Below are 24,021 nucleotides of genomic sequence, written 5' to 3'. Positions count from 1 at the left end.
TCCGCTGCCTTGATCGCTCCGGAGGAGCTCTCCAGTATTCGCCGGACCGGGTCTCCCAATTTGTGGTGGTTTGCTGCATGCTACACAACCTGGCTATCCGCAGGACTCAGGCACTGCCACCTGACGTTGGACCAGCACCTCAGGAGGAGGAGCAGGAGGAGCATGAGGAGGAGGAGGAGGAGCAGGAGTACATTCCCAGGAGGGAGCGACCAGGGCCAAGGGCTGCACGACGCCACCTTATTACACGGTACTTCTAAGCCCCCTGTCAGGGAATGGCCAGGGGCCATGAGGGAAGATGAATGCAGCCGCTCCGCAAGCCCTCAGCCGGCGAAGCCAACAAACACTAAGAAGAACAACCATGGAGACTGCATGAATAAAGATAATTATTTATTACACAAAAATGAAAAGCCCTTCCCACATGAATCCCCAAAAACAATAAACGGGCCCCACAAAAAGCCCAACAAACGACTCACTCCCACAAACTGGGGAGGAGTCACTCCACATTTCTTCAAACCGGACCTCAACGTCGGCCTAACGCAAAAAATAAGCCCTCCAACAACACAACCATGGGCAAAATAAAGATGGCCACCGCCATATAAAAGGAAAGCTGGCCACACCCTCTACTGAGTGGCCCGCGAGGGCGAGACCTTGCCCAGCCTTTTGCCTCCCCTGCCCGGCCTGCTGCTCCTTCGCAAGCTCTGCCCAGTGGCTGCTGCGAGGCTGGGGGAAGGCGCCTGAGGCTCAGATGCCCTTCCGCCAGATGCCGCTGGGGGGCGGCCTACACGGCGTTTGGGCCTCGAGGGGCCGTCTGCTGAGTGGCGCACCTGAGCCTGGCCACCATCAGCTGCAGCCGCTTGCCCTTGACGCCCCAGTGGGGAAATGGCGGCGACGGATGGCGCAATGTGGGCCAGCTGGCGTCTGGGATGCGCTGGCTGGTGCTGTGGTGCGGTGGCACTCGGCCGGGCCCGCACTGCAGGATCCGCAACAATCAGCCGAGGGGCGGCTTGCTGGGATGGTCCAGCGCGGCGGCTGCCCTGGCGATGCCTGCCTGAGACAGCGCGTGTGGCAGCAGTGAGTGCCCCTGTTGTCCTGGTGTGCGCCCGCATCACATCCGCCAGGGTCTTGACGGCATCAGTCAGCATGCGGCCACTCACGGCAGTTGCTGCCCCGAACTCGCGCACACTGGTCGCCAGCGACTCGATGGCCTCAGGCATGCGCCCCACCACGCTCATGAGCTCCGTGTGGCGCCGGTCCGAATCCTCGGCCATCTTATCCAGCTTCCGCACCTCCTCCGAGGTGAAGGTGTCCGGACTGGAGTCGCGACTCTCCCGCTGGGGAGGAGGGGGCCGAACTAGGGGACCCTTGCCATGTTGGTGGCGGCAAGTGTGCCGATCAGCAGCACTCCCCTCTGATCCTTCCCCCCTTTGGGGGGAAGGCCGCGGGCCACGCGCACGGCTCCTGGGTGGCTGGACGCCACTGGTCCCAGAAGCTGCATTGCCCTGCGACAGTTCCTCCAGGCACTCGTCCAGTGAGGAGGTGTCAAGCATTTCCTCCTCTCCTGCGGGATGTGACTGTTCCCCCGATGATCCGGCTTGCTCCTCCTCCTCCTCCTGCTCGGAGGTGCTGTCACTGGCAGCTTCAGGGTCCTGGTCGTCACCAGCTGAAAGCAGGAATGCACAAGAGTAGCTTCAGAGTGAGGAGACGGCGTCAGCGAGGGAGTTAGGACTGGTGGCATTCAGCGCATTGGTGGGACAGTGGCAAAGGAGGTAGCTCGGATGGGCCAGTGCGACGCGAGAGGGCCAAAAGGCGAGGTCCTTACCATTGCCGGGCAGTGGAGGCTCGGCTACTCCGGACGCTGTGGGGACGATCACATGGGCTCCCATGAGCACACACACGCGCTCCTCCAGCCGAGTGAGCTTCTGCAGCTTGGTGCGGCCACCCCTGGCACGGGCCTGGCGATTAAAGGCTACTTTAGCCTGCAAGAGTAAGGACGGGCTGTAAGTGCGCAGTGTAGCCCTGATGTAGTGTGCACTGCCTCCCATGGTGGAATAGCTTGGACAGAGTGAAGCCCTGATGTACTGTGCACAGCCTCCCATGGTGGAATAGCTTGGCCAGAGTGAAGCCCTGATGTAGTGTGCACAGCCTCCCATGGTGGAATAGCTTGGCCAGAGTGAAGCCCTGATGTAGTGTGCACTGCCTCCCATGGTGGAATAGCTTGGCCAGAGTGAAGCCCTGATGTAGTGTGCACTGCCTCCCATGGTGGAATAGCTTGGACAGAGTGAAGCCCTGATGTAGTGTGCACAGCCTCCCATGGTGGAATAGCTTGGCCAGAGTGTAGAGTGCCGAATGGCCAATTGATGCTCATGACTGTCCCAATGCTGCTGGCTGAGGGCTGGCCAATAGGACTTTCAGCTCCCTTTGCCCATCATGTCAGGTGTACATGCAAGAATGAGGAGGAGACTGGAAAGGGTACTCACCCTGACAATCCTGGTCAGGTCGTTGTATTTTTTACGACATTGTTTGTGGGTCCTGGGGGCATCGCCGGTGAACGTCACCCTCTGGGCGATCTGCTTCCAGGCTTTGGTGTAGTCGTGGTGGGTTGGATTCCTCCCACTCTCTGGGAACAAGATCTTGCGCCTCACCTCCAGAGCTGTGACCATTATGTCCAGATCACCCTCTGAGAAGCGCAGGGCACGCTGACGGGCCTTCTCTGGCATTGCCATGACTCCCTGGGGCTGAGCAGCAGTGTTGAGGCCTCTTTGCAAGGCTGCAGTGTGCAGGGCGTGGCAGCAGACCAATTCGTCCCTTCCCCCTTTAAGAGCTGGTCGGCGCCACGGGGTCTGCTGTCAGTCCAAAAATGACCGCACCCGCGCTGCGCCCCGCCTGGGCGCTATCCCTCTGGACCGCCGGCTTAGCACCTAAAGATAGTAGTGGAACGCCTCTTTTAGCGCTCCACCAACCTCTTAGGGCGAAGCCACTGAATTTCCGGCAATGGGGCGCTACTTTGGGGCGGGCGCTAACTTCGGGCGGGCGCTAAGGTTAGCGCCCCAAAACTGCCTATACTGAAAATCTAGCCCTATATAATTTTGGAAGATGACCAGCAATGTATCTACTATTTCTAGGGCCACTTCCTTAAGTACCCTAGGATGTAGAGTATCAGGCGCTGGGGATTTATCGGCCTTCAATCCCGTCAATTTCCCTAACACCATTTCCCTACAAATACTGATTTCATTCAGTTCCTCCCTCTCATTAGACCCTATGTTCCCCGACATCTCTGGGAGGTTATTTGTGTCCTCCTTTGTGAAGACAGAACCAAAGTATGTATTTAATTGGTCTGCCATTTCTCTGTTCCCCATTATAAATTCCCCTGATTCTGACTGCAAGGGACCTATGCTTGACTTCACCAACATTTTTCTCATCACATATCTATAATAGCTTTTACAGTCAGTTTTTATGTTCCCTGCAAGCTTACTCTCATACTCTATTTTCCCCCTCTTAATTAATCCCTTTGTCCTCCTTTGTTGAATCCTATACTGCTTCCAATCCTCAGGTTTGCTGCTTTTTCTGGCCAATTTATATGTCCTCTCCTTGGATTTATGCTATCCCTAATTTCCCTTGTTAGCCACGGTTGAGTCACCTTTTTTGTTTTATTTTTATGCCAGACAGTGATGAACAAATTCTATAGTTCATCCATGCGATCTTTAAATGTTTGCCATTGCCTATCCACCGTCAACCCTTTAAGTAACGTTCCCCAATCCATCCCAGCCAACTCGCACCTCATACCATCATAGCTTCCTGTATTTAAACTAAGGACCCTAGACTCTGAGTCAACTACTTCACTCTCCATCTTAATGAAGAATTCTATCATATTATGATCGCTCCTCCCCAAGGGGCCTCGCACAACAAGATTGTTAATTAATCCTTTCTCATTCCATAATACCCAGTCTAAGATGGCCTGATCTCTAGTTGGTTCCACAAATATTGGTCCAGCAAACCATCCCGTATACACTCTCGGAATTCCTCCTCCACAGTATTGTTACTAATTTGGTTAGCCCAATCTATATGTAGATTAATGTCACCCATGATAACTACTGTGCCCTTATTGCAAGCATCTCTAATTTCCCATTTAATGCCATCCCCAACCTCAGCATTACTGTTTGGGGGTCTGTATGCAACTCCCACTAATGTTTCCTGCCCCATGGTATTTCTCAACTCTACCCATACAGATTCCACATCATCAGAGCTAATATACTTCCTTCCTATTTTGTTAATCCCCTCTTTAACCAGCAATGCTACCCCACCTCCTTTTTCTTTTTGCCTGTCATTCCTGAATATTGAATACCCCTGGATGTTGAATTCCCAGCCTTGGTCACCCTGGAGCCATATCGCTGTAATCCCAATTATATCGTATCTGTTTACATCTATTTGCATAGCTAATTCATCCACCTTATTACAAATGCTCCTCACATTAAGACACAATGCCTTCAGGCTTGTTTTTTTTAACACTCTTAGACCTTTTAGAATTATTATTTACTGTGGCCATGTTTGATTTACACCTTTGATTTCTCTGACTGCCACTTTTGATTTTTTCCTTCCTGTCTTTTGCTTCTATCCTTGCTTCCCCTTCCTCTGTCTCCCTGCACAGCTTCCCAACCCCCTGCCATTTTAGTTTAAACCCTCCCCAACAGCACTAGCAAACACTCCCCCTAGGACATCGGTACCAGTCCTGCCCAGGTGCAAACCATCCAGTTAATACTGGTCCCACCTCCCCCAGAACAGGTTCCAATATCCCAGGAATTTGAATCCCTCCCCCTTGCACCATTCCTCTAGCCATGTATTCATCTGAAATATCCTTCTATTTCTACTCTGACTAGCATGTGGCACTGTTAACAATCCTGAGATTACTACCTTTGAGGTCCTATTTCCTAACTCCCTATATTCAGCTTTTAGGACCTTATCCCGTTTATCACCTATATCATTGGTACCTATATGCACCACGATAACTGGCTGTTCACCCTACCCTCCAGAATACCCTGCAGCTGCTCCGAGACATCCTTGACCCTTGCACCAGGGAGGGAACATGCCATCCTGGAGTCTTGTTTGCGGCCACAGAAACGCCTATCTATTCCCCTTACAATAGAATCCCCTATCACTATAGCTGTCCTGCTCTTTTTCCTCATGTCCTGTGCAGCAGAACCACCCATGGTGCTAGGAAGTTGGCTGCTGCTGCCTTCCCCCGATAAGCCATCTCCCTCAACAATATCCAAAGTGGTATATCTGTTTGAGAGGGGGATGACCACAGGGAACCCCTGCACTACCTGCCTGCACCTACTACTCTGCCTGGCGGTCACCCATTCACTTTGTGCTTGTGCAGCCTTTACCTGCAGTGTGACCAACTCATTAAACATGCTATCCACGACATCCTCAGCATCACGAATGCTCCAGTATGTATCCATTTACAGCTCCAGTGCCACAATGTGGTCTGTCAGTAGCTGCAGCTGGATACATTTCCCACATACATGGTCATCAGGGACACAGGAATTGTCCCTGATTTCCCACATAGTGCAGGAGGAGCATGCCACGGGGCTGAGCTGTGCTGCCATGATTGTCACAGGACAGTGAGTGGAGAGAGGCAGTCCAAACTGTCACAGGACAGAGAGTGGCGAAAGACAGTTCAAACTGTCACAAGACAGAGAGACAGAGAGTCAGTTCAAACTGTCACAGGACAGAGAGTGGAGAGAGTGTACAGATAACTGTAGATTTAGTAAAGACAGCTGCTTGATGGTAGCTGTAGTAAAGACAGCTGCTTGACGGCAGTCAGATAAATAGGAAGCCATCTTAGCCATGCGGCAGTACTACATGAGCTGGCACTGACTCAAGACCTAATAAAGAGCACTCAACGATATCTACTCGTAAGCCTCTTAATACTACGATATAAGATAACATTACATGGTACCAGGATTTATAGAACGCACGATACGGGCATACCACAACAATGGAAGGGATAAAACCACTGACTAGCCTGCAACTTGAAGGAAATCTGGACAAAAATTGGCGCAAATTCAAACAACGCTTTCTTCTCTACCTCACAGCGATCGACGCCACGACTAGCTCTGGAACACGTAAGGTAGCTTTGTTGCTAACAGTGGCTGGCTCGCAGGCAATCGAGCTGTATAATACATTTACATTCGCAGCTGAAGGTGACAAAAATGATCTGGACATGGTGATAGATTTGTTTGATAAATACTGCACACCTAAAAAGAGTGAAACGTTCGAGAGATTTGTTTTTCGCTCCCGCGTGCAAAAGCAAGGAGAATCCTTTGATGTTTTTCTGACGGACTTAAAAACAAAAGCACAAACATGTAACTTTGGAGACTTGAAGGAATAGATGATATGCGATCAGGTCGTTTTCAGAATAATTGACAAGAAGGTGAGGAAAAGAATGCTTAGGGACAATGACTTAACTTTGGATGCTGCAGTAAAAATATGTCATGCTAGTGAACTCTCAGCCATGCACATGCAAAAATTCGATGGGAGAACTACAGCAATGGGCGTGAGAGCGCTGGGACTGAACCACCTACCAGTGGATGTAGTACACAGATGGGACACAAGAGGGCGCACAGAGTTCAGGACTATGACGCCATACGATTGCAGACGGTGCGGCAATAGACATGTGGCAAGACAGTGTCTGGCTTATGGGAAGAACTGCGCAAAATGTAAAGGCAGGAATCACTTTGCTAAAATGTGCTTTTGGGAAGAGAAAACCGAAGGTAAAAAGAGAGTGCATGCTATTGAGACTGAAGACACAGAATTGGAGGCTTTGTATGTTGGAATGGTGCAAAATGACGTAAAACAGGGTAAAGATATAGAAAAGGAAGTACATTCTGTAGGACTAAAGACTGAAGTTTGGATAGCCTCCTTGCTGGTAAATGGCACCATTGTTCCCTTCAAGCTAGATACAGGTGCTAAGGCAAACCTCATAAGCTGGAGTGATGCACGGAATCTCAAAGTGAGACCAAAAATACTGAACAAGACAGTGGCTTTGAAGGCGTACAATGGACAAAGTATTGAAACAAAAGGAACGTGTAGGCTGAATGTTAAGGAAAAAAATCGCATTCACCCATTGACGTTTGTTATAGTGCCTGAAGGACATGAGTCACTGTTGGGGGATAAGGCCTGTGTGGATTTGGGCTTGGTAAAACGAGTCTATACTATTAATGAACTGAACTGTGTGCAGAGTGCCCCCCAAGACAGTACAAATATAAAGCATGATGCTATAACACACAAGTACACGGATGTATTTCAGGGTTTCGGAGCACTGCCCTTTACATACTCCATCAAACTGAGAGATGATGCACAACCTGTGATTCACGCACCCAGGAGAGTTCCGGTGGCCCTCCGTGAGAAACTGCAGAAAGAACTAGACCACATGGAGGGACTAGGTGTCATAAAGACTGAGGAACCGACTGACTGTGTAAATTCCATGGTTTGCGTCAATTCAAAAAAGACTGATAAATTGCGTGTCTGCATGGATCCCAAGAACCTTAACGCTAATATAAAAAGAGAGCACTATCAAATCCCAAAGAGAGAGGAAATAGTCAGCGAAATGACAGGAGCAAAATTCTTCTCCAAGATGGACACCTCGCATGGATTCTGGCAGCTGAAACTTGATGAAGAGAGTACTAAGCTGTGCACCTTTAACACCCCGTTTGGTCGATACTCTTACCAGCGCCTGCCCTTCGGCATTAGCTCCACCCCAGAAATCTTCCACAGAGCAATGGAGCAAATCATCGAGGCCCTGGATGGGGTGCGGGTGTACGTGGATGATCTGGTAGTATGGGGCTCCACTCAGGGAGAGCACAACGCCAGACTGGAAAAAACACTTCAGAGGATACGGCAGTATGGACTCAAACTAAATAAACTCAAATGTCAGTTCAGCATCAATGAAATCACATTCCTCGGGGACAAGATTTCTGCAGAAGGGATTCAGCCAGACAAGTCAAAGGAAAAGGCCATACATGACATGGAAAAACCGAAGGACAAGAAAGGGGTTCAGCGGGCCCTTGGCATGGTTAATTACCTAGGGAAATTCATTCCAAATCTGGCAGTGAAAACCGCTCACTTGAGAAAACTGCTGCACCAAGAGACAGAGTTCCAATGGGGACATGAACATGAGAATGAATGGAAGGGGCTGCTCCACATTCTAGCAAGTGAACCCCTACTGAAGTTCTTCTGCCCTGAAAAGAGGACAAAAGTGTCCACAGATGCCTCTAAGGATGGATTAGGGGCTGTCCTTCGACAGGAAGATGAAGGAGAATGGCGACCAGTGGCATATGCGTCACGCTCCATGACGGCTACAGAGTGCCGGTAGGCGCAAATAGAGAAGGAGTGCCTGGGCTTGGCATTTGGGTGTGAAAAATTTCATACCTACCGCTATGGACTTCCCAAGGTTATCCTAGAAACTGACCATAAGCCACTGCTAGGAATCACAAAAAAGAATCTGTGTGACATGTCATCACGGATACAGTGCCTAATGATGAGAATACAATGTTATGATTTTGACCTCACATATGTGCCAGGGACACAAATGTTCATAGCAGATACACTATCCAGGGCTGCGCCTCATGCCACACAAAACAGTGAAACAGAAGAGGATGTGGACCTTCATGTGGATATGGTCTATGCAGCATTGCCCGCCTCACAGGAACAGCTATCAAAGATAGCCACAGAGACATCAAAGGACCCTGTTCTGAGGAAAGTGATGAGAAATCTTCAAGAGGGTTGGAAGAAAGGGTCATGTAAACAATATCATCATATTCAGTCTGAGCGTTCTGTGGTCAATGGACTACTGCTTAAGTGTGACAGGATTGTAGTGCCCATCTCTATGCGACGAGAAATGCTTAACAGGATACATGAAGGGCACCTGGGTGTGGAAACGTCAAAAAGGAGGGCACGTGAGGCACTCTACTGGCCAAACATGAACTCTGATATTGACCAGATGATCAGTGAGTGTGCTACATGTCAGGAGTGTCACTACAAGCAAACAAAAGAGCCCCTCATTACCACAGAACTCCCCTCACAACCTTGGGAAAAGGTAGGAACTGATATTTTTCACTACGAAGGAAAAGACTATTTGTTAGTTATTGATTATTACTCTAATTATCCTGAGATTGCTCTCCTACCCAGCACCACATCAAGAGCTGTGATAACTCACCTGTGTAGTGTATGTACCTTTAAGAGGAACTATGTCTTTGAAGCCCCTGTATACTGTAGTACCAGTAGTGACCACTCGGGTATATAAGCCTGTGTAGCGTCTTGTGTAGTTAGTTCACCTCCAGACTTTGTTCAGTAAACACTTGTTAAATCAACTCCTGCATTCCATGTCTCCATTAACACACGGATCTAACAGTGGCGACGAGTTAGAAACGAACTTACCTGCAATTCGGCAGCACCTCAAGGGGATCGATTCCTCAGACGAAGGTCGGGGCCAGAGGCAAGAAAAAAAAAGAAGAAAAAACTGGTTTCACCAGCTAAACGGGCTGGTGGCAGGTAGTGCACTGATCCTTCCTGGGCTGCGGCGGGCTAGAGCTCGATCGGGTGGCTCTGCAACGGGGCCGGGCAGCGAGTTGGGAAGCAGAAGCAAAGAGAGAGAGAGGGTGGAGCACTCTGGGCGCGGCCGGTGCTGCAAAGCAGGTCGGCGTTCGGACCGAGCAGAGGGAGGGGAAAGTCCCAGAGGGTCCGCTCCACGACGGGAACGGTTCTCCAAGTAACGGAGAAACTATTGAAGCGATATATAAAAAAAAATAGAAATACCGCGAAAAGCTGCAGGTCGCAACGGGAACCGTGGAGAACAGCGTTGGCAGCAGCGGCGGGAAAGCGCGGGAGGCGCCATCTTAACTCGGTGGGGAAGAAAGAAAAGCACGGGAGGCACCATTTTGATCCATCGGGGACGGAGGAAAAGTGCGGGAAGCGCCATTTTAGATTTTCAAGATGCCGAAGACTGGCAATATTACTGCTTTCGATAGTGATATAGAAGATTGGACCACATATGTGGAAAGAGTGGAGGTATATTGCAAGGCAATTGAAGTAGCGGATGATAAAAAGGCATCGGTACTTCTAAATCTGATGGGCGCAAGGACATACGGGCTGTTACGAAACTTGATCACTCCAGCCAAACCGATGGACAAGAATTTTAAGGAGATTGTTGATACCTTACAGGAACACTTAAACCCAACACCGCTGCCGATAGCGGAACGATTCAAATTCTTCAGGAGGAATCAGCACAAGAATGAAAGTAACACTGATTACCTCACCGAATTACGAAAGCTGTCAAAGCACTGCCAATTCGGGGCAGGACTGGCAGATTCTCTATGAGACAAATTCGTCTGCGGTCTCTTAAGTGAAGGAACACAGAAAAGACTACTTTCTGAGAAAGATTTGACACTGGACAAGGCTTTCACTGTGGCTGTATCATACGAAGCAGCAGCAAGAGGAGCTGCAGAGATACAGCAAAAGCCACAGGACTTCGGCACCCATGAAATGACACGGGGTTTTGAGAGATGTTATCACTGCGGCAGATCCACCCATGACCAGAAGGACTGCTGGTTCAAGGACAAAGCATGCAGGCAATGCGGAAAGATGGGACACATTGCACGTGTATGCAGATCTGGAAAGAAATCTGCTGACAGTAAAAATGTCAATAAGGAAAAGTACAGAAAGGTACAAATGATGACGGACAGTAGCTCCGAAGACCAGAAGAGCGATAGCGACTCCGGAAACAAGAGACTAAGCAGTCTCAAATTACATAATGTAATTGCCAAAGAAGATTACCAGACCATTTGGGTTACCCTCACGATAGCGGGGTCCCCAGTCAAAATGGAGCTAGATACAGGATCAGCTCTGACCATCATGAGTCGACGGGAGTACGAGCGGCTATTTCCGCATATACCTTTGAAAGACACATCCATTGGCCTAGAAATTCAGTTCGGACGCTATTGCGGCGCTAAAGTCGGGCGCTCGGCAAATTTAGCGGCCGCCGGAAAGTGCAGGCGAGCTCGCCGAAATTCAGTAGATTTGGCCAACTTTTTGGCCGAGCGCTGCAAAAGGCGTTGGAACCCTGTGTTCAGGCGCTAATCTGGCGATGCGGCCTGATAACGCCGATTCCGGGCGCAGCGCAGGTGCGATCATGTGGTGAGTGTCAGCAGACACCCTGACGCCGGCCAGCTCTTAAAGGGGGAAGGGTCAACTTTGACTGCAGCCACGCCCTGCATGCTGTAGCCCTGCAACTAGGCCTCAGGACTGGTTGTGTACCAAATCAACGCCTGGAGGTCATGGAGAGGGCCCGTGAAAGAGCCCAGCGGTTCTCTGAGCATGCGCTGGGTGTGCTCCTTCATGGGGTATGCAAGAGAAGATGGGTCGTGTGCCCGGCTAGTGGCAGGAAGGCTCCCAGGAGCCAGTTCAGGGAGGCGTGGACCAAAATTGCCCGGAGGGTCTCCTCCAACTCCGATGTTCCCAGGAGTGCGGACCAGTGCTGCAAGAAATACAATGACCTATGTCGGCTGGTCAAGGTGAGTACCCTTTCCAGTGTCCCCCTCATCCTTGCATGTGCACCTCCCATTAGGGCCAAAGGGACATCAAAGGTCTAATGCCCAGCCCTCCTGCCGCTGCAATGGCACTTGCATGTTAATCAATAGCTCTTTCTGCACTTATCACACTGTGCAAGCTATTCCACCATGGGAGGCCTCACACACAGCAACAGGGCACCACACTGTGCAAGCTATTCCACCATGGGAGGCCTCACACACAGCAACAGGGCACCACACTGTGCAAGCTATTCCACCATGGGAGGCCTCACACACAGCAACAGGGCACCACACTGTACAAGCTATTCCACCATGGGAGGACTCACACACAACAACGGGGCACCACACTGTACTTAGACGCCCTCCTTTCTCTTGCAGGCCAAGCTGGCGAGGAACGCCAGGAGCCTGCGTGTCACTGGTGGAGGCCCTCGCGATTACCAGGAGCTAACGGTTCTGGAAGAGAGGGTGGCCCGACTCCTGCGTCACCCGGTGATTGGGCCTGTGGCGCTCGGCGACGCCGACCCTATACTGGAACCCACTGGTAAGGACAGGACCGGGTGCACCTCTCTCCTTGCCCTCGCGCATCAGATCTACATCCTTCCCCACTGGCCGAAAAATGCGCATAATGCACCAGTGCGGCCTCCCTCGCTGTTGGCCTGTCCTCACTCTAAAGCTACACTTGTGCCTTCCTGCTTTCAGCTGGTGAGGAGGAGGTGCTCCCTGAAGCCCAGACAGCCAGGCCCTCGGAGGAGGAGGATGTCGAGGAGCAGCAGGAAGGCGCCACCTCGGGGGAACCCTCCTCCGCTCCAGGAGATGGCAATGAAGGGGAGACGTCTGGCGTGCCGGAGAGCCAGGGGGAGGCGGGGGAGGGGAGCCCCGAACCTGGTCCCAGTGGCATGGACGCACGCGGCAAGGCTCCGGCGGCACACCAGCCTTCTGCCCAGAGGGGGGAGGCGGTGGAGGGGAGGGCAGAACCTGGTCCCAGTGGCGTGGCCGCACGCGGCAAGGCTCCGGCGGCACGCCAGCCTTCTGGCCAGAGGGTGGAGGCGCCCTCCAGTCCGGACTCGGACGTCGCCCAGGAGGTGCGCCTCCTGGACGAGATGTCGGCGGCGTCGGAGCGGCGGCACGTCGAATTCATGGAGGTGGTGGCACAGATGCCTCACGCCATCGAAAGCCTCGCACAAAGTGTGGTGGCTTTCGGCCAATCCCAGGCCAGGGGCCTGGAGCAATTCGCAGCAGCGCACGCCAGGGGGGTGGAGCTCCTTGTGGCAGTGCATGAGAGGGGGGTGCAACAACTCGAGGCAGCGCAGCACGCCAGTCGCCAGCTGAGAGGTGCTGGGCAGACAATGGCACTGCAGATGCGGGCACATGCCGGCGCAGTTGGGGCACTGACTTCTGCCACCCTCGCACTGGCGCGGAGGCATCGCCAGGCCAGCCGCCGGCCTGCTGCCGCACACTGGTCTGGCGACCAACAGTTTGGCGCGCTTGCTCCCCGGCCAGGCCGCCCGAGTGCACGTGTGTCTGGCGACCAGCGCGCGCCTGGCATCACCCACCTTGTCCCCATTGGTGCAGGCGAGCCTGCCACTCCCCCAGCCAGGGTGCAAGGAGCTGCTGCAGGCAGTGAAGAGGGCCACCCACAGCTGCAGCAGCCACCAGCCAGCCCCCCCCGGGCCCGCCCTCGTGTAGGCCGACCCCCAAGGGCATCTGGCGAGACGCCTTGTCGCCCTGAAGATCCTTCCCCCAGCCTCGCCACAGCCTCACGGCCCAGCTTGAGGCGCAGCAGCAGGACGGGCCGGGGCAAAAGACGGCTGTCGACAGACTCGCCCTCTCGCCACACCGAATAGAGTGTGTTGAGCGAGGGTTTGGGTGATGCGGGGGCTTCTGTTCTGGGGGGCATTATGTTGTTTGGTTTTATGGGGCTGTTTGTGTTGTGGGGGGGGCTTGTTTTTGTTAGGCCAGTGAGGAAGGCCATTTGGATGGTGATGTTTTGTTAGTCCTCCCCAGGTTTTGGGAGTGACAGAAGTTTGTGACTGTTTTTTGGGGGTCTTCTCTGTTTTGCTCTTCCATGTGGGAAGGGCCCTGAGTTTTTGAAATAAAGATGTTTATTTATTCACCATGTGCAGGTGTCATGTTTCAAGTGGTTGTTGGGTTAACCGGCTGAGGGCTTGCGGAGCGGCTGCCTTCAGCTGCGTTCAGTGGCCCAGGCCATTCCCTGACAGGGGGCCTAGAAGTGTCGAGCAATAAGCCCCCGGCGGACGGCCCTTGGACCTTGTCGCTCCCTCCTGGCCTGGTGCTCCTCCTCCTCAGGGTCCTCCTGCTCGTCCTCCTGAGGTGGTGGGGCAATGTCAGGTGGCAGTGCCTGAGTCCTGCGGATAGCCAGGTTGTGGAGCATGCAGCACACCACGACGAACTGGGAGACTCTATCCGGCGAATACTGAAGAGACCCGCCCGAACGATCCAGGCAACGGAACCGTTGCTTGAGGACGCCTATCGTTTGCTCTATTAGGTTCCTTGTGGCTTGATGGCTTTCGTTGTATGCCAGCTCCGCTGGGGTCCTGGGCGCGCGGAGCGGGGTCATGAGCCATCTGCACAAAGGGTAGCCCTTGTCCCCGATAAGCCATCCCCTTGGTGGAGGCTGTGCCTGGAACATGTCAGCCACAGTAGTCTGGCGCAGGATAAAGGCATCGTGGCTGCTTCCTGGGAAGCGGGCATTGACAGCTAGGATGCGCTGCCTGTGGTCACACACCAGCTGCACATTTAGGGAATGGTAGCCCTTCCGGTTGCGGTATTGCTCGGCATTGTGGATAGGTGCCCGCATAGCCACATGCGTGCAGTCAATGGCGCCCTGCACCATGGGGAAGCCCGCGATCCTGGCAAATCCAACTGCACGCTGCTCCTGCTTGTGTTGGGTCATGGTGAAGGAGATGAATTGGTGCCTCCTCGCGAAAAGTGCTTCGGTGACCTGTCGGATGCAGCGATGCGCGGCGAACTGGGAGATGTTCGCAATGTCCCCAGCAGCGGCTTGGAAGGAGCCGCTTGCATAAAAGCTGAGAGCCACCGTGACCTTCACTTCCACCGAGAGAGACGCCCTGGACATGAGCTGTGGCTGCAAATCTGCATGAAGCAGCTGGCAGATCTCTCCAACCACCTCCCTTCTGAAGCGCAGCCTCTTAACACAATGCGCCGCAGTCATGGTGAGATATGAGACCTGCTCCCGGTATTGCCTGACTGGGTAAGGCCTACGTTGGTGATGCCTAATGGCCCCTCTGCGTCTAGGCATGCCTGGCCCTCTCTCAAAGCGTCTGCGAGCCCTTCGCACAAAATGTAGCAACTGAGGGTTGTCCCCCCATGCAGCCCCCATTACAAAGTTCCAAACAGCAAAATCACAAGGATGCAAATGTCAAAGCACTGGCTAGAAGCCAAAAATACCTCTCCTATGGTGTCCGAAATCAGTAATCTCTGTGCCTTGCTCTCTGTGCAGAAATCCAAACCAGTCAAGTCATTGCAGCGAAATGGCTGGCTTTTATGGGTGAGTGGATGTGCCCTTTAATTAGCGCTCCCCGAATCCCACAGGGCCTCTGTTGAGTTCCATTTCACAGTTCTTAGCAGCGCCACGCCCACATCGGCTGGGCGCCACTGAATTTCCGGTTTGGGGCGCACAAACGGCGTTGCACGACGGAATGACGTCATAAGATGCGCGCGCAGCTGAGCGGGCGCTAACACTTTGCGCCGGCGCTAAAGCCCAGCTGAATTTCGGCGTAGGCGCAGATCCGGCGGTGCCCGGGCGCTAAGTGGATAGCACCGGAAATCTGGCGCTAACGGCTGGCGCAAACAGCTGAATTTCTAGGCCATTATCTTGAAGACATATACGGGGCAGAAAGTATACCCCAGAGGGAAAATAAGGGTGCCTGTTGTGTACAACGGCAAGGAAATACAGAAGTTGTATTTATACGTTCTGCAAGATGGTGGTCCACCGCTGTTGGGACGTGAATGGATCAGAAAGATACGTTTAGACTGGCACTCCATTCAGGCACTGACGGTGACCAGTAAGAAAAAAAACGATGATGACGTCATACCTGGACGATTAAAAGAAATCTTGGCTAACGCCAAAGAAGTGTTTCAACAGGAACTAGGAACCCTGAAAGGCACCACCGCCTCAATAAAAGTGGAAGGTGCGGCAATTCCCAAGTTTTTTAAGGCAAGGCCGGTGCCATACGCAATTCATCCAGCCGTTGAGGCAGAGCTGGAGAATTTGGAAAAAGCAGGCGTGTTATCCAAGGTAGATTGGAGCGAGTGGGCAACACCCATCGTCCCGGTCATGAAGAAAACGTTGAATAATGATAAATCTGAAGAACAGAGAAAAGTTCGCATCTGTGGAGACTTCAAGGTGATTGTAAGCCCGTTTCTTCACACGGTACAGTATCCTCTTCCGAGGATAGAAGATATTTTCACCTCACTATCCAGAGGGAAACGTTTCACCAAAATTGATTTAGCACAGGCATATTTACAGATGGAGGTTGAGGAGGCCTCTAAAAAGTACCTCACGATAAACGCACACAAAGGCCTGTACCAGTACAATCGACTGGTTTTTGGAGTGGCATCAGCTCCGGCTATCTGGCAAAGAACTATGGAGCAAGTCCTGCAAGGGATTCCGGGGACTCAATGCTACCTAGACGGCATCCTTGTAACAGGAGAAAACGACAACGAGCACCTTGCCAACTTGGAGCAGGTGCTCACGAGGCTGAGAGAACGGGGCCTACGAGCAAATCGCCCCAAGTGCGAATTTTTCCAGAAACAAATATCATATTGTGGCCATATCATTAATGAAGAAGGGTTGCATAAGTCACCTGAAAAAATTGAAGCGGTCGTAAAGGCCCCAGCACCTGAAAATGTCTCACAATTAAGGTCGTTCCTGGGATTAGTAAATTACTATCATAAATTTTTACCAAACTTGTCGACGGTTCTGCACCCTCTTAACGCACTGCTACAAACGGGAGTAGTTTGGAAATGGAGCGAAGACTGTAAACGTGCCTTCCATAAATGCAAAGGCTTGATCACTTCCAGGGAAGTGTTGACTCATTACAACCCATCACTGCCAATCAGACTGGCGTGCGATGCAACCCATTACAGCGTGGGAGCGGTATTATCGCATAGATTCCCTGATGGCTCGGAGCGGCCGATAGCTTTTACGTCACACTTATTGAACGCAGCTGAGCGTAACTATGCCCAGATCGACAGGGAGGCACTCAGCCTGGTGTGGGGGGTGAAGAAATTCAACCATTACCTACGCGTACAAAAATTTACCTTGTTGACTGACCATCAACCCCTCGTCTCCAGATTCAACCCTAAAAAGGGCGTTCCCATTATGACAGCGCAAAGGCTACAGAGGTGGTCCCTTTTCCTAGAGGCACACCAATATGACATAGAATACAAAGGAACAAAACAGCATGGGAATGCTGACGGGTTATCGCGCCTACCGTTGCCAACGGTGGAAGAGACGCCTACAGTGGACCCAGTGGAGATGTTCCACTCGACCATAGTGGAATGTCTACCGGTTACAAATTCTACCATTGAAAAGGAAACACGAAATGACCCGACTCTCTCACGAGTCTACGATTTAACGGTGAAGGGATGGCCAGCACATGGTGAACCACTGTTGCCAGCATTCTCGCAAAGAAGAGAACAGCTGTCAGTGTGCCGAGGAACCTTGATGTGTGGATCCAGAGTGGTGATTCCACCCAAACTCAAGGATAGAGTGCTAAAGGAGCTTCACGAGGGGCATCTGGGTGGAGTGAAAATGAAGAACTTAGCCAGAGCTTTTGTGTGGTGGCCAGGTATCGATGGAGACATCGAAGAAATGACCAAGAGCTGTCTAGGATGCCAGAAGGTCCAAAACGCCCCACCACAAGCCCCTCTACATCCATGGGAGTGGCCCTCATCTCCATGGCAAAGGGTACATATCGACTTTGCTGGTCCATTTATGGACTCAATGTTCTTAATCGCAGTGGATGCACACTCCAAGTGGCCGGAGGTAATAAAGATGTCCTCCACCACCACGGAGAAAACCATCACAGTATTAAGGACCATATTCGCCAGGAATGGGCTGCCTGAACAGATCTGTTCTGATAATGGACCGCAATTTGTATCCGAAGAATTCAGGAAGTTCTTAAAAAACAATGGGGTTAAGCACTACACGTCCACCCCATACGATCCCGCCACCAATGGATTGGCTGAAAGGTTTGTCCAGACCTTCAAGAAGGCCATAAAGGCCATGGGTAATGAAGACATAAATCTACAACATAAGGTAGATAACTTCTTGTTTGTGTACAGGAATGCAACACATGTGGTTACAAACCAAACCCCTGCCATGATGTTTTTCATAGAAGCCTAAGATGCCGGCTGGATTTGATCAAGCCAAACGTCAGAAGGGACGTAGAGAACCAGCAATTTCAAAGCATGAATGAAAGGCCAACTAGAACCTTCCAGATAGGTCAACCAGTTTTGGCCCGGGACTACCGTACCGAGAAATGGCAGCCTGGAACTATTTGCACATGACTAGGACCGCTGATGTATACCGTGGACATTGGAGAAAGCATAATAAGGCGCCATGCTGACCAGATCATAGAGTCATCCGAAAAAGGACAACCTACACCACAACTCTATACGCCTAGTGATGAAGCAGAGATACCCATAGTATCTACCTCTGATCCGGTGATACTGGAACCAGGTGAACCCAACACTGGCATTGAAGCCGAATCGACCTTGCCAAAAGAACCTACTACACCACCGAGGCGTTATCCGGACCGAGCCAGGAAGCCTCCAGAGAGACTGAATTTGTAATTGATTAACTTCAGCAAATGTGTATATTATTGTTCTTGTAAAAATTTTATTTAATGATTACTTAAAATGTTATGTACTATTTATCTAAAAGGGGAGGAATTGTAGTGTATGTACCTTTAAGAGGAACTGGCCTAGAAATTCATTAAGGCGCTGCCAGCCTTGCGGCCAGTTACCGCCTAAAGAGGGCTTCTGCGCCAAAAATGAGTTTGCGCTGATATTCAGCGCAGCGGTATTGGCGGCGGTAGCCGTTAGCGCTGCGCCGGCACCGATGACGTCATCGGTGTGCGCAGTGCCCCGGTTCCGCCCCGAAACCGGCCCGATCCCCATATTTAGTAGCGGCCGCCTCCTCCGAAGCGGCCGCAAACAGCGACCAGAAAACGGGGCCGTGCTGTAGGCTTAGTGGGGCGCTTTAAAGGGGAAGGTGCGGCCGGCCGCTTTTTCGGCGGCCACCTGCCCGCACCTCCTTCCCCGGCCTCCTCCACCCCCCCCCCGAGGCATTGCCGGCTGCTTTCCGCGAACCCGGCACTTCTCCGTGGTGCCGGGCTCATTTGCCGGCACTCTCCAGCGGCGATCTCCCCATTGCAGGCAGCTCCCCCTTAAGAGAAGGAGGAGGCCTGCAGTACCGCAGCCTGCCGCTCCGCAGCGGCTGGCGCAGCAGCGCCAAGAGTGCTGAAATTCAGTGTCAGCGCCCCAAGCGGAGGCGGGCACACCCTGGTATAGCGCCCGGTTCCGAATTGGGGTGCAAACACTGAATATCTGACGATCGCTAGTGGCTCCCCGCCCAGTGCTAACTTTTGGGCGCGAGCGAGCTGGCCGCCCCAAAGTGAATTTCCAGGCCGCTATGTTTTTGAAGCCCCTGTATACTGTAGTACCAGTAGTGACCACTCGGGTATATAAGCCTGTGTAGCGACTTGTGTAGTTAGTTCACCTCCAGACTTTGTTCAGTAAACACTTGTTAAATCAACTCCTGCATTCCGTGTCTCCATTAATACACGGATCTAACAACCTGAAGTCAATCTTTTCCAGGCAGGGCATCCCTCTAACTCTGGTCTCTGATAATTGCTCTCCCTATGCCAGTTATGAGTTTCAGTCATTTGCTTCAGAGTATGAGTTTAAGCATGTAACCTCCAGCCCGCTCTACCCTCAAGCCAATGGAAAAGCGGAGAAGGGGGTGCAGATTGTGAAAAGACTATTAAAGAAAGCAGCACACAGCAACACTGACCCATATCTGGCCATGATGTCATACAGGGCGGCCCCGCTGGAAAGTGGCAAGTCTCCAGCTGAGCTCTTACTGGGTCGCAAAATCCGTACTCGACTTCCCAGGCATATCACACCTGATCACAGAGATGAGGTATGGGCAGACAAGGCCCGGAAACTTCAACGGAAACAAAAAACGCTTCATGACCGCACAGCCACTGCACTAGTGCCTCTACAGGAGAAGGATGTAGTTTGCATTGAAGGGCCTGGGTCATGGAATCAAAGAGCCACCGTTCTACAACAGTTTGTCCCCAGGTCATACAGTGTCATGACAGAAAATGGCAATGTGTATCGCAGAAACAGGAGGCTGATACGCTTATCAATTACTTCATAAAAGGTGATGAGTCGAAGAAGAGATGATGAGTCGAAAGAAGAGATGAATAAGGCTTTTATTAGCTAAGAAGAGACCATGCTTCTTCGTGAGTGACTGAACAAGTCTGAACGAAACCCACACAGTGGTGGGTGGAGTCAGCTGAGGCATGCCTCCATACACAGCGCCACCCAGAGGTGGCAATATACAATACAGTGGTTTACCACATTCACCCCTTGTTTAATGTGAAGTCCGGCAGGGTGAAGGGTACTACAAGTTAAGTCTATCAGGAGGCCTTGTCTGACGTCCTGATCGTCGTGGTGGCAGCGGTGGTGTTGCAGCATCCGACGTCGGGTCTGGTGTCTGGGTGGTTGGCGAAGATTCCTGGGGCTTCGGCATGCCGTCTGCAGGGGTTGGGTTGGGAGGGGTGGTGGGGGATAACAGTGGTAAGGGGGATAACGGTGGTAAGGGGGATAACGGTGGTAATTCAGGGGTACCCGAGGGTGCGAGATCTCGTATGGAGACCGTGTCCTCCCGCCCGTCTGGGTATGTCACCCAGGCATACTGGGGGTTGGCGTGTAGGAGGTGCACCCGCTCGACCAGGGGGTCCGTTTTATGCGTCCTCACGTGCCTCCGCAGTAGGACGGGCCCAGGAGAAGTCAACCATGCCGGTAGCGAGGTTCCCGATGTAGACTTCCGGGGGAAAACGAACATTTTCTCATGAGGGGTCGCATTAGTGGCAGTACAAAGCAGTGACCGAATGGAGTGGAGTGCTGCAGGGAGGACCTCCTGCCAGCGGGAGGTCGGAAGGCCCTTAGATTTTAGTGCTAAGAGGACTGCCTTCCAAACCGTCGCGTTCTCCCTTTCCACCTGGCCGTTCCCCCGGGGGTTGTAACTGGTGGTCCTGCTCGTGGCGATACCTCTTGTTAGCAGGTACTGCCGAAGTTCGTCGCTCATGAACGATGAGCCCCTGTCGCTATGTATATAGCTGGGGAACCCGAACAGAGCGAAGATGTCATTCAGACACTTGATGACCGTGGTACTGGTCATGTCTGGGCAAGGGATGGCAAAGAGGAAACGGGAGTACTCATCAACTATGTTGAGGAAGTACACATTGCGGTCAGCGGAGGGGAGGGGCCCTTTAAAATCGAGGCTCAGGCGTTCGAAGGGGCGGGTGGCCTTGTTCAGGCTTGCTCTGTCCGGCCTATAGAAGTGCGGTTTGCACTCGGCGCAGATTTGGCAGCTCTTGGTCATGGTCCTGACCTCCTCGATGGAGTAGGGCAGGTTACGGGATTTGATAAAATGGAAAAACCTGGTGACCCCCGGGTGGCAGAGGTCATTGTGGAGGGACTGCAGCCTATCACTCTGCGCGTTGGCGCATGTACCACGTGATAGGGCATCTGGGGGCTCATTGAGTTTCCCTGGCCGATACAAGATATCATAATTGTAGGTGGAGAGTTCGATTCTCCACCTCAAGATCTTGTCGTTCTTGATTTTACCCCTCTGCTTATTATTAAACATAAAAGCTACTGAACGCTGGTCAGTGAGCAGGGTAAATCGTTTCCCGGCCAGGTAATGCCTCCAGTGACGCACCGCTTCTACAATAGCCTGGGCCTCCTTTTCGACGGAGGAGTGTCTCGTCTCGGGGCCCTGGAGGGTCCTTGAGAAAAAGGCCACGGGTCTGCCCGCCTGGTTAAGGGTCGCGGCTAGGGCGAAGTCGGAGGCATCGCTCTCCACTTGGAAGGGGATGGACTCATCCACCGCGTGCATTGCGGCCTTCGCGATATCGTTCTTGATAAGAGTGAAGGCTGCACACGCCTCTGGTGTCAGGGGGAAGGAGGTGGCTTTGATGAGGGGCCTGGCTTTGTCTGCATAGAGGGGCACCCACTGGGCGTAGTAGGAGAAAAACCCCAGGCATCTCTTCAGTGTTTTTTGGCAGTGGGGAAGGGGTAGCTCCATTAGGGGGCGCATTCTGTCGGGGTCGGGCCCGATGACTCCGTTCTCCACCACGCAGCCGAGGATGGCCAGGCGCTTGGTGTGAAACATACATTTTTCCTTATTGTACGGTAGGTTCAGCCGTTGGGCCGTACGGAGGAAATTTGCTAGATTAACGTCGTGGTCCTGCTGGTCGTGGCCGCAGATGGTGACGTTATCCAAATAGGGGAAGGTTGCCCGCAGCGCGTTCTGGTCAACCATTCGGTCCATCTCCCTTTGGAAGACCGAAACCCCGTTGGTGACGCCGAAGGGGACCCTAAGGAAGTGGTAGAGGCGGCCGTTTGCCTCGAAGGCAGTATACTGGCGGTCCTCATGGCGGATGGGCAGCTGGTGGTACGCTGACTTAAGGTCGATGGTGGAGAATACTTTGTATTGCGCAATCTGATTGACCATATCAGATATGCGAGGGAGGGGGTACGCGTCCAGCTGGGTGTACCGGTTTATGGTTTGGCTGTAGTCGATTACCATGCGGCGTTTTGCAGTGGTTTTAACGACTACAACCTGGGCTCGCCAGGGGCTAGTGCTACCTTCGATAATGCCCTCCTTCAAGAGCCGCTCCACCTCAGAGCTGATAAAAGCTCTGTCCCCGGCACTGTACCGCCTGCTTTTGGTAGCGATGGGTTTACAGTCGCGGGTGAGGTTAGCGAACAGGGGAGGGGGGGGAACTTTTAATGTGGAAAGGCTGCAGGTGGTTTGCAGCGGGCGATTTAAAAGTTGTTGGTTGCAGACTGTGAGTGGGGGGAGGGGTCCACCGTATGCTAGTGTGACACTCTTAAGGTGGCACTGAAAATCCAACCCTAGCAGGACGGCAGTGCAAAGATGGGGCAGGACTAGCAGTTTAAATTTTTTATATTCAGTGCCCCCTACTGACAGGGTCACCACACAGTAGCCGCTGATGTCCATTGACTGGGACTTGGACGCCATAGAAATGCGATGGTGCGTTGGCAGAATCGTGAGGGAGTGGCTACGTACCGTGTCGGGGTGGACGAAACTCTCTGTGCTCCCGCTGTCGATCAGGCAACTGGTGGCGCGGCCGTTTACCGCGATATCCATCATGGAGCTGGATAGATGGTGAGGGAGGGCTTGATCCAGCGTCACGGAGGCCAGTATGTGGCTTAGTGAGTCACTATAGTCATCCGCCGAGACGGTGGTCGGTTCCGGTGACGAAATGGCGGTTGAGTGCGTTGGATACGATGGCGGCGGATGCCATGCGGCCGGGGGTACACAAAATGGCGGATAAGATGGCTGCTCCCACGGCCCGCACGCTGCGCTGCTGGCTGGCTTCCCCTTGCAGGCGTTAGCGTAATGGCCTTTCTTCCCGCAGCCCGAGCAGGTAGCTGTCTTAGCTGGGCAGTGCGCTCTGGGATGTTTTAACTGGCCACAGAAATAGCATTTTTGGGCCTGGTTACTGGGCATCGCAGCAGTTCTTACCGGAGGCTGCTGTCTCGGTTGGGTCGCTGCAGCGGTTGGTGCCGGGGGCGGCGGTCCCGTGTCCCACGGTTTCGATTGCCATGTCTCGGCGCCGTTACGGGGGTATGCCTCGAGGTTTCGGTGGGCCTCCTCTAACGAGAGCGCAAGGGCAATGGCCGTCTTCAGGTCGGGTTCCTTGCTTTCTAGCAGTCTCTGCCGGGTGTGGTCTGACTGGAGGCCCCTGACGAAGGCATCACAGGCGAGTCCCTGCGCGTGCTCCACAGCCGTTACCGCTTTACAATCGCAGTCTCTGCAGAGTGCCAGTAGCGCCCGTGCAAATGCCCCTACCGATTCTCCCAGTTGCTGCCTGCGGGATCCCAAGAGGTGTCGGGCGTAAATTGTGTTCACTGGGCGCGTATATTGCCCTTTTAGTAGCTCGAGGGCCGCCACGTACGTATTAGAGTCCCGGATTAGCATATATACTTGATGGCTCACCTGGGCGGTCAAAATTTTCAGTTTGTGATCCTCCTCTGTAACCTGTGAGATTGCGAGGAAGGATTCAAAGCAGCTCAGCCAGTGTTCAAACTTGGCTGATGCACCCACATCTTGAGGGTCGAGGTCCAGGCG

At 52.6% G+C, this 24,021-nt stretch overlaps 1 protein-coding gene across 1 annotated transcript in view; it reads left to right on the top strand.

Annotated features, from left to right (window-relative positions):
• Positions 1-7,777: 7,777 nt before the first annotated feature.
• Positions 7,778-24,021, top strand: part of LOC147112368 (uncharacterized) — an 87,672-nt gene continuing 71,428 nt past the window's right edge. The window contains exons 1-3 of the mRNA XM_085998166.1: positions 7,778-7,807; positions 11,940-12,123; positions 12,282-13,041. Of these exons, the coding sequence (XP_085854292.1) occupies positions 7,778-7,807; positions 11,940-12,123; positions 12,282-13,041 (974 nt within the window). The remainder of the gene's footprint in view (positions 7,808-11,939; positions 12,124-12,281; positions 13,042-24,021) is intronic.

This window comes from Somniosus microcephalus, chromosome 9 (assembly GCF_052327205.1).
Source record: "Somniosus microcephalus isolate GS21.2 chromosome 9, FLI_Smic_1.0, whole genome shotgun sequence".
In the NCBI taxonomy this organism is placed as follows: domain Eukaryota; kingdom Metazoa; phylum Chordata; class Chondrichthyes; order Squaliformes; family Somniosidae; genus Somniosus; species Somniosus microcephalus.
Note: the sequence above shows the minus strand (reverse complement) of the source record. Positions and strands in the feature narration are given on the sequence as shown.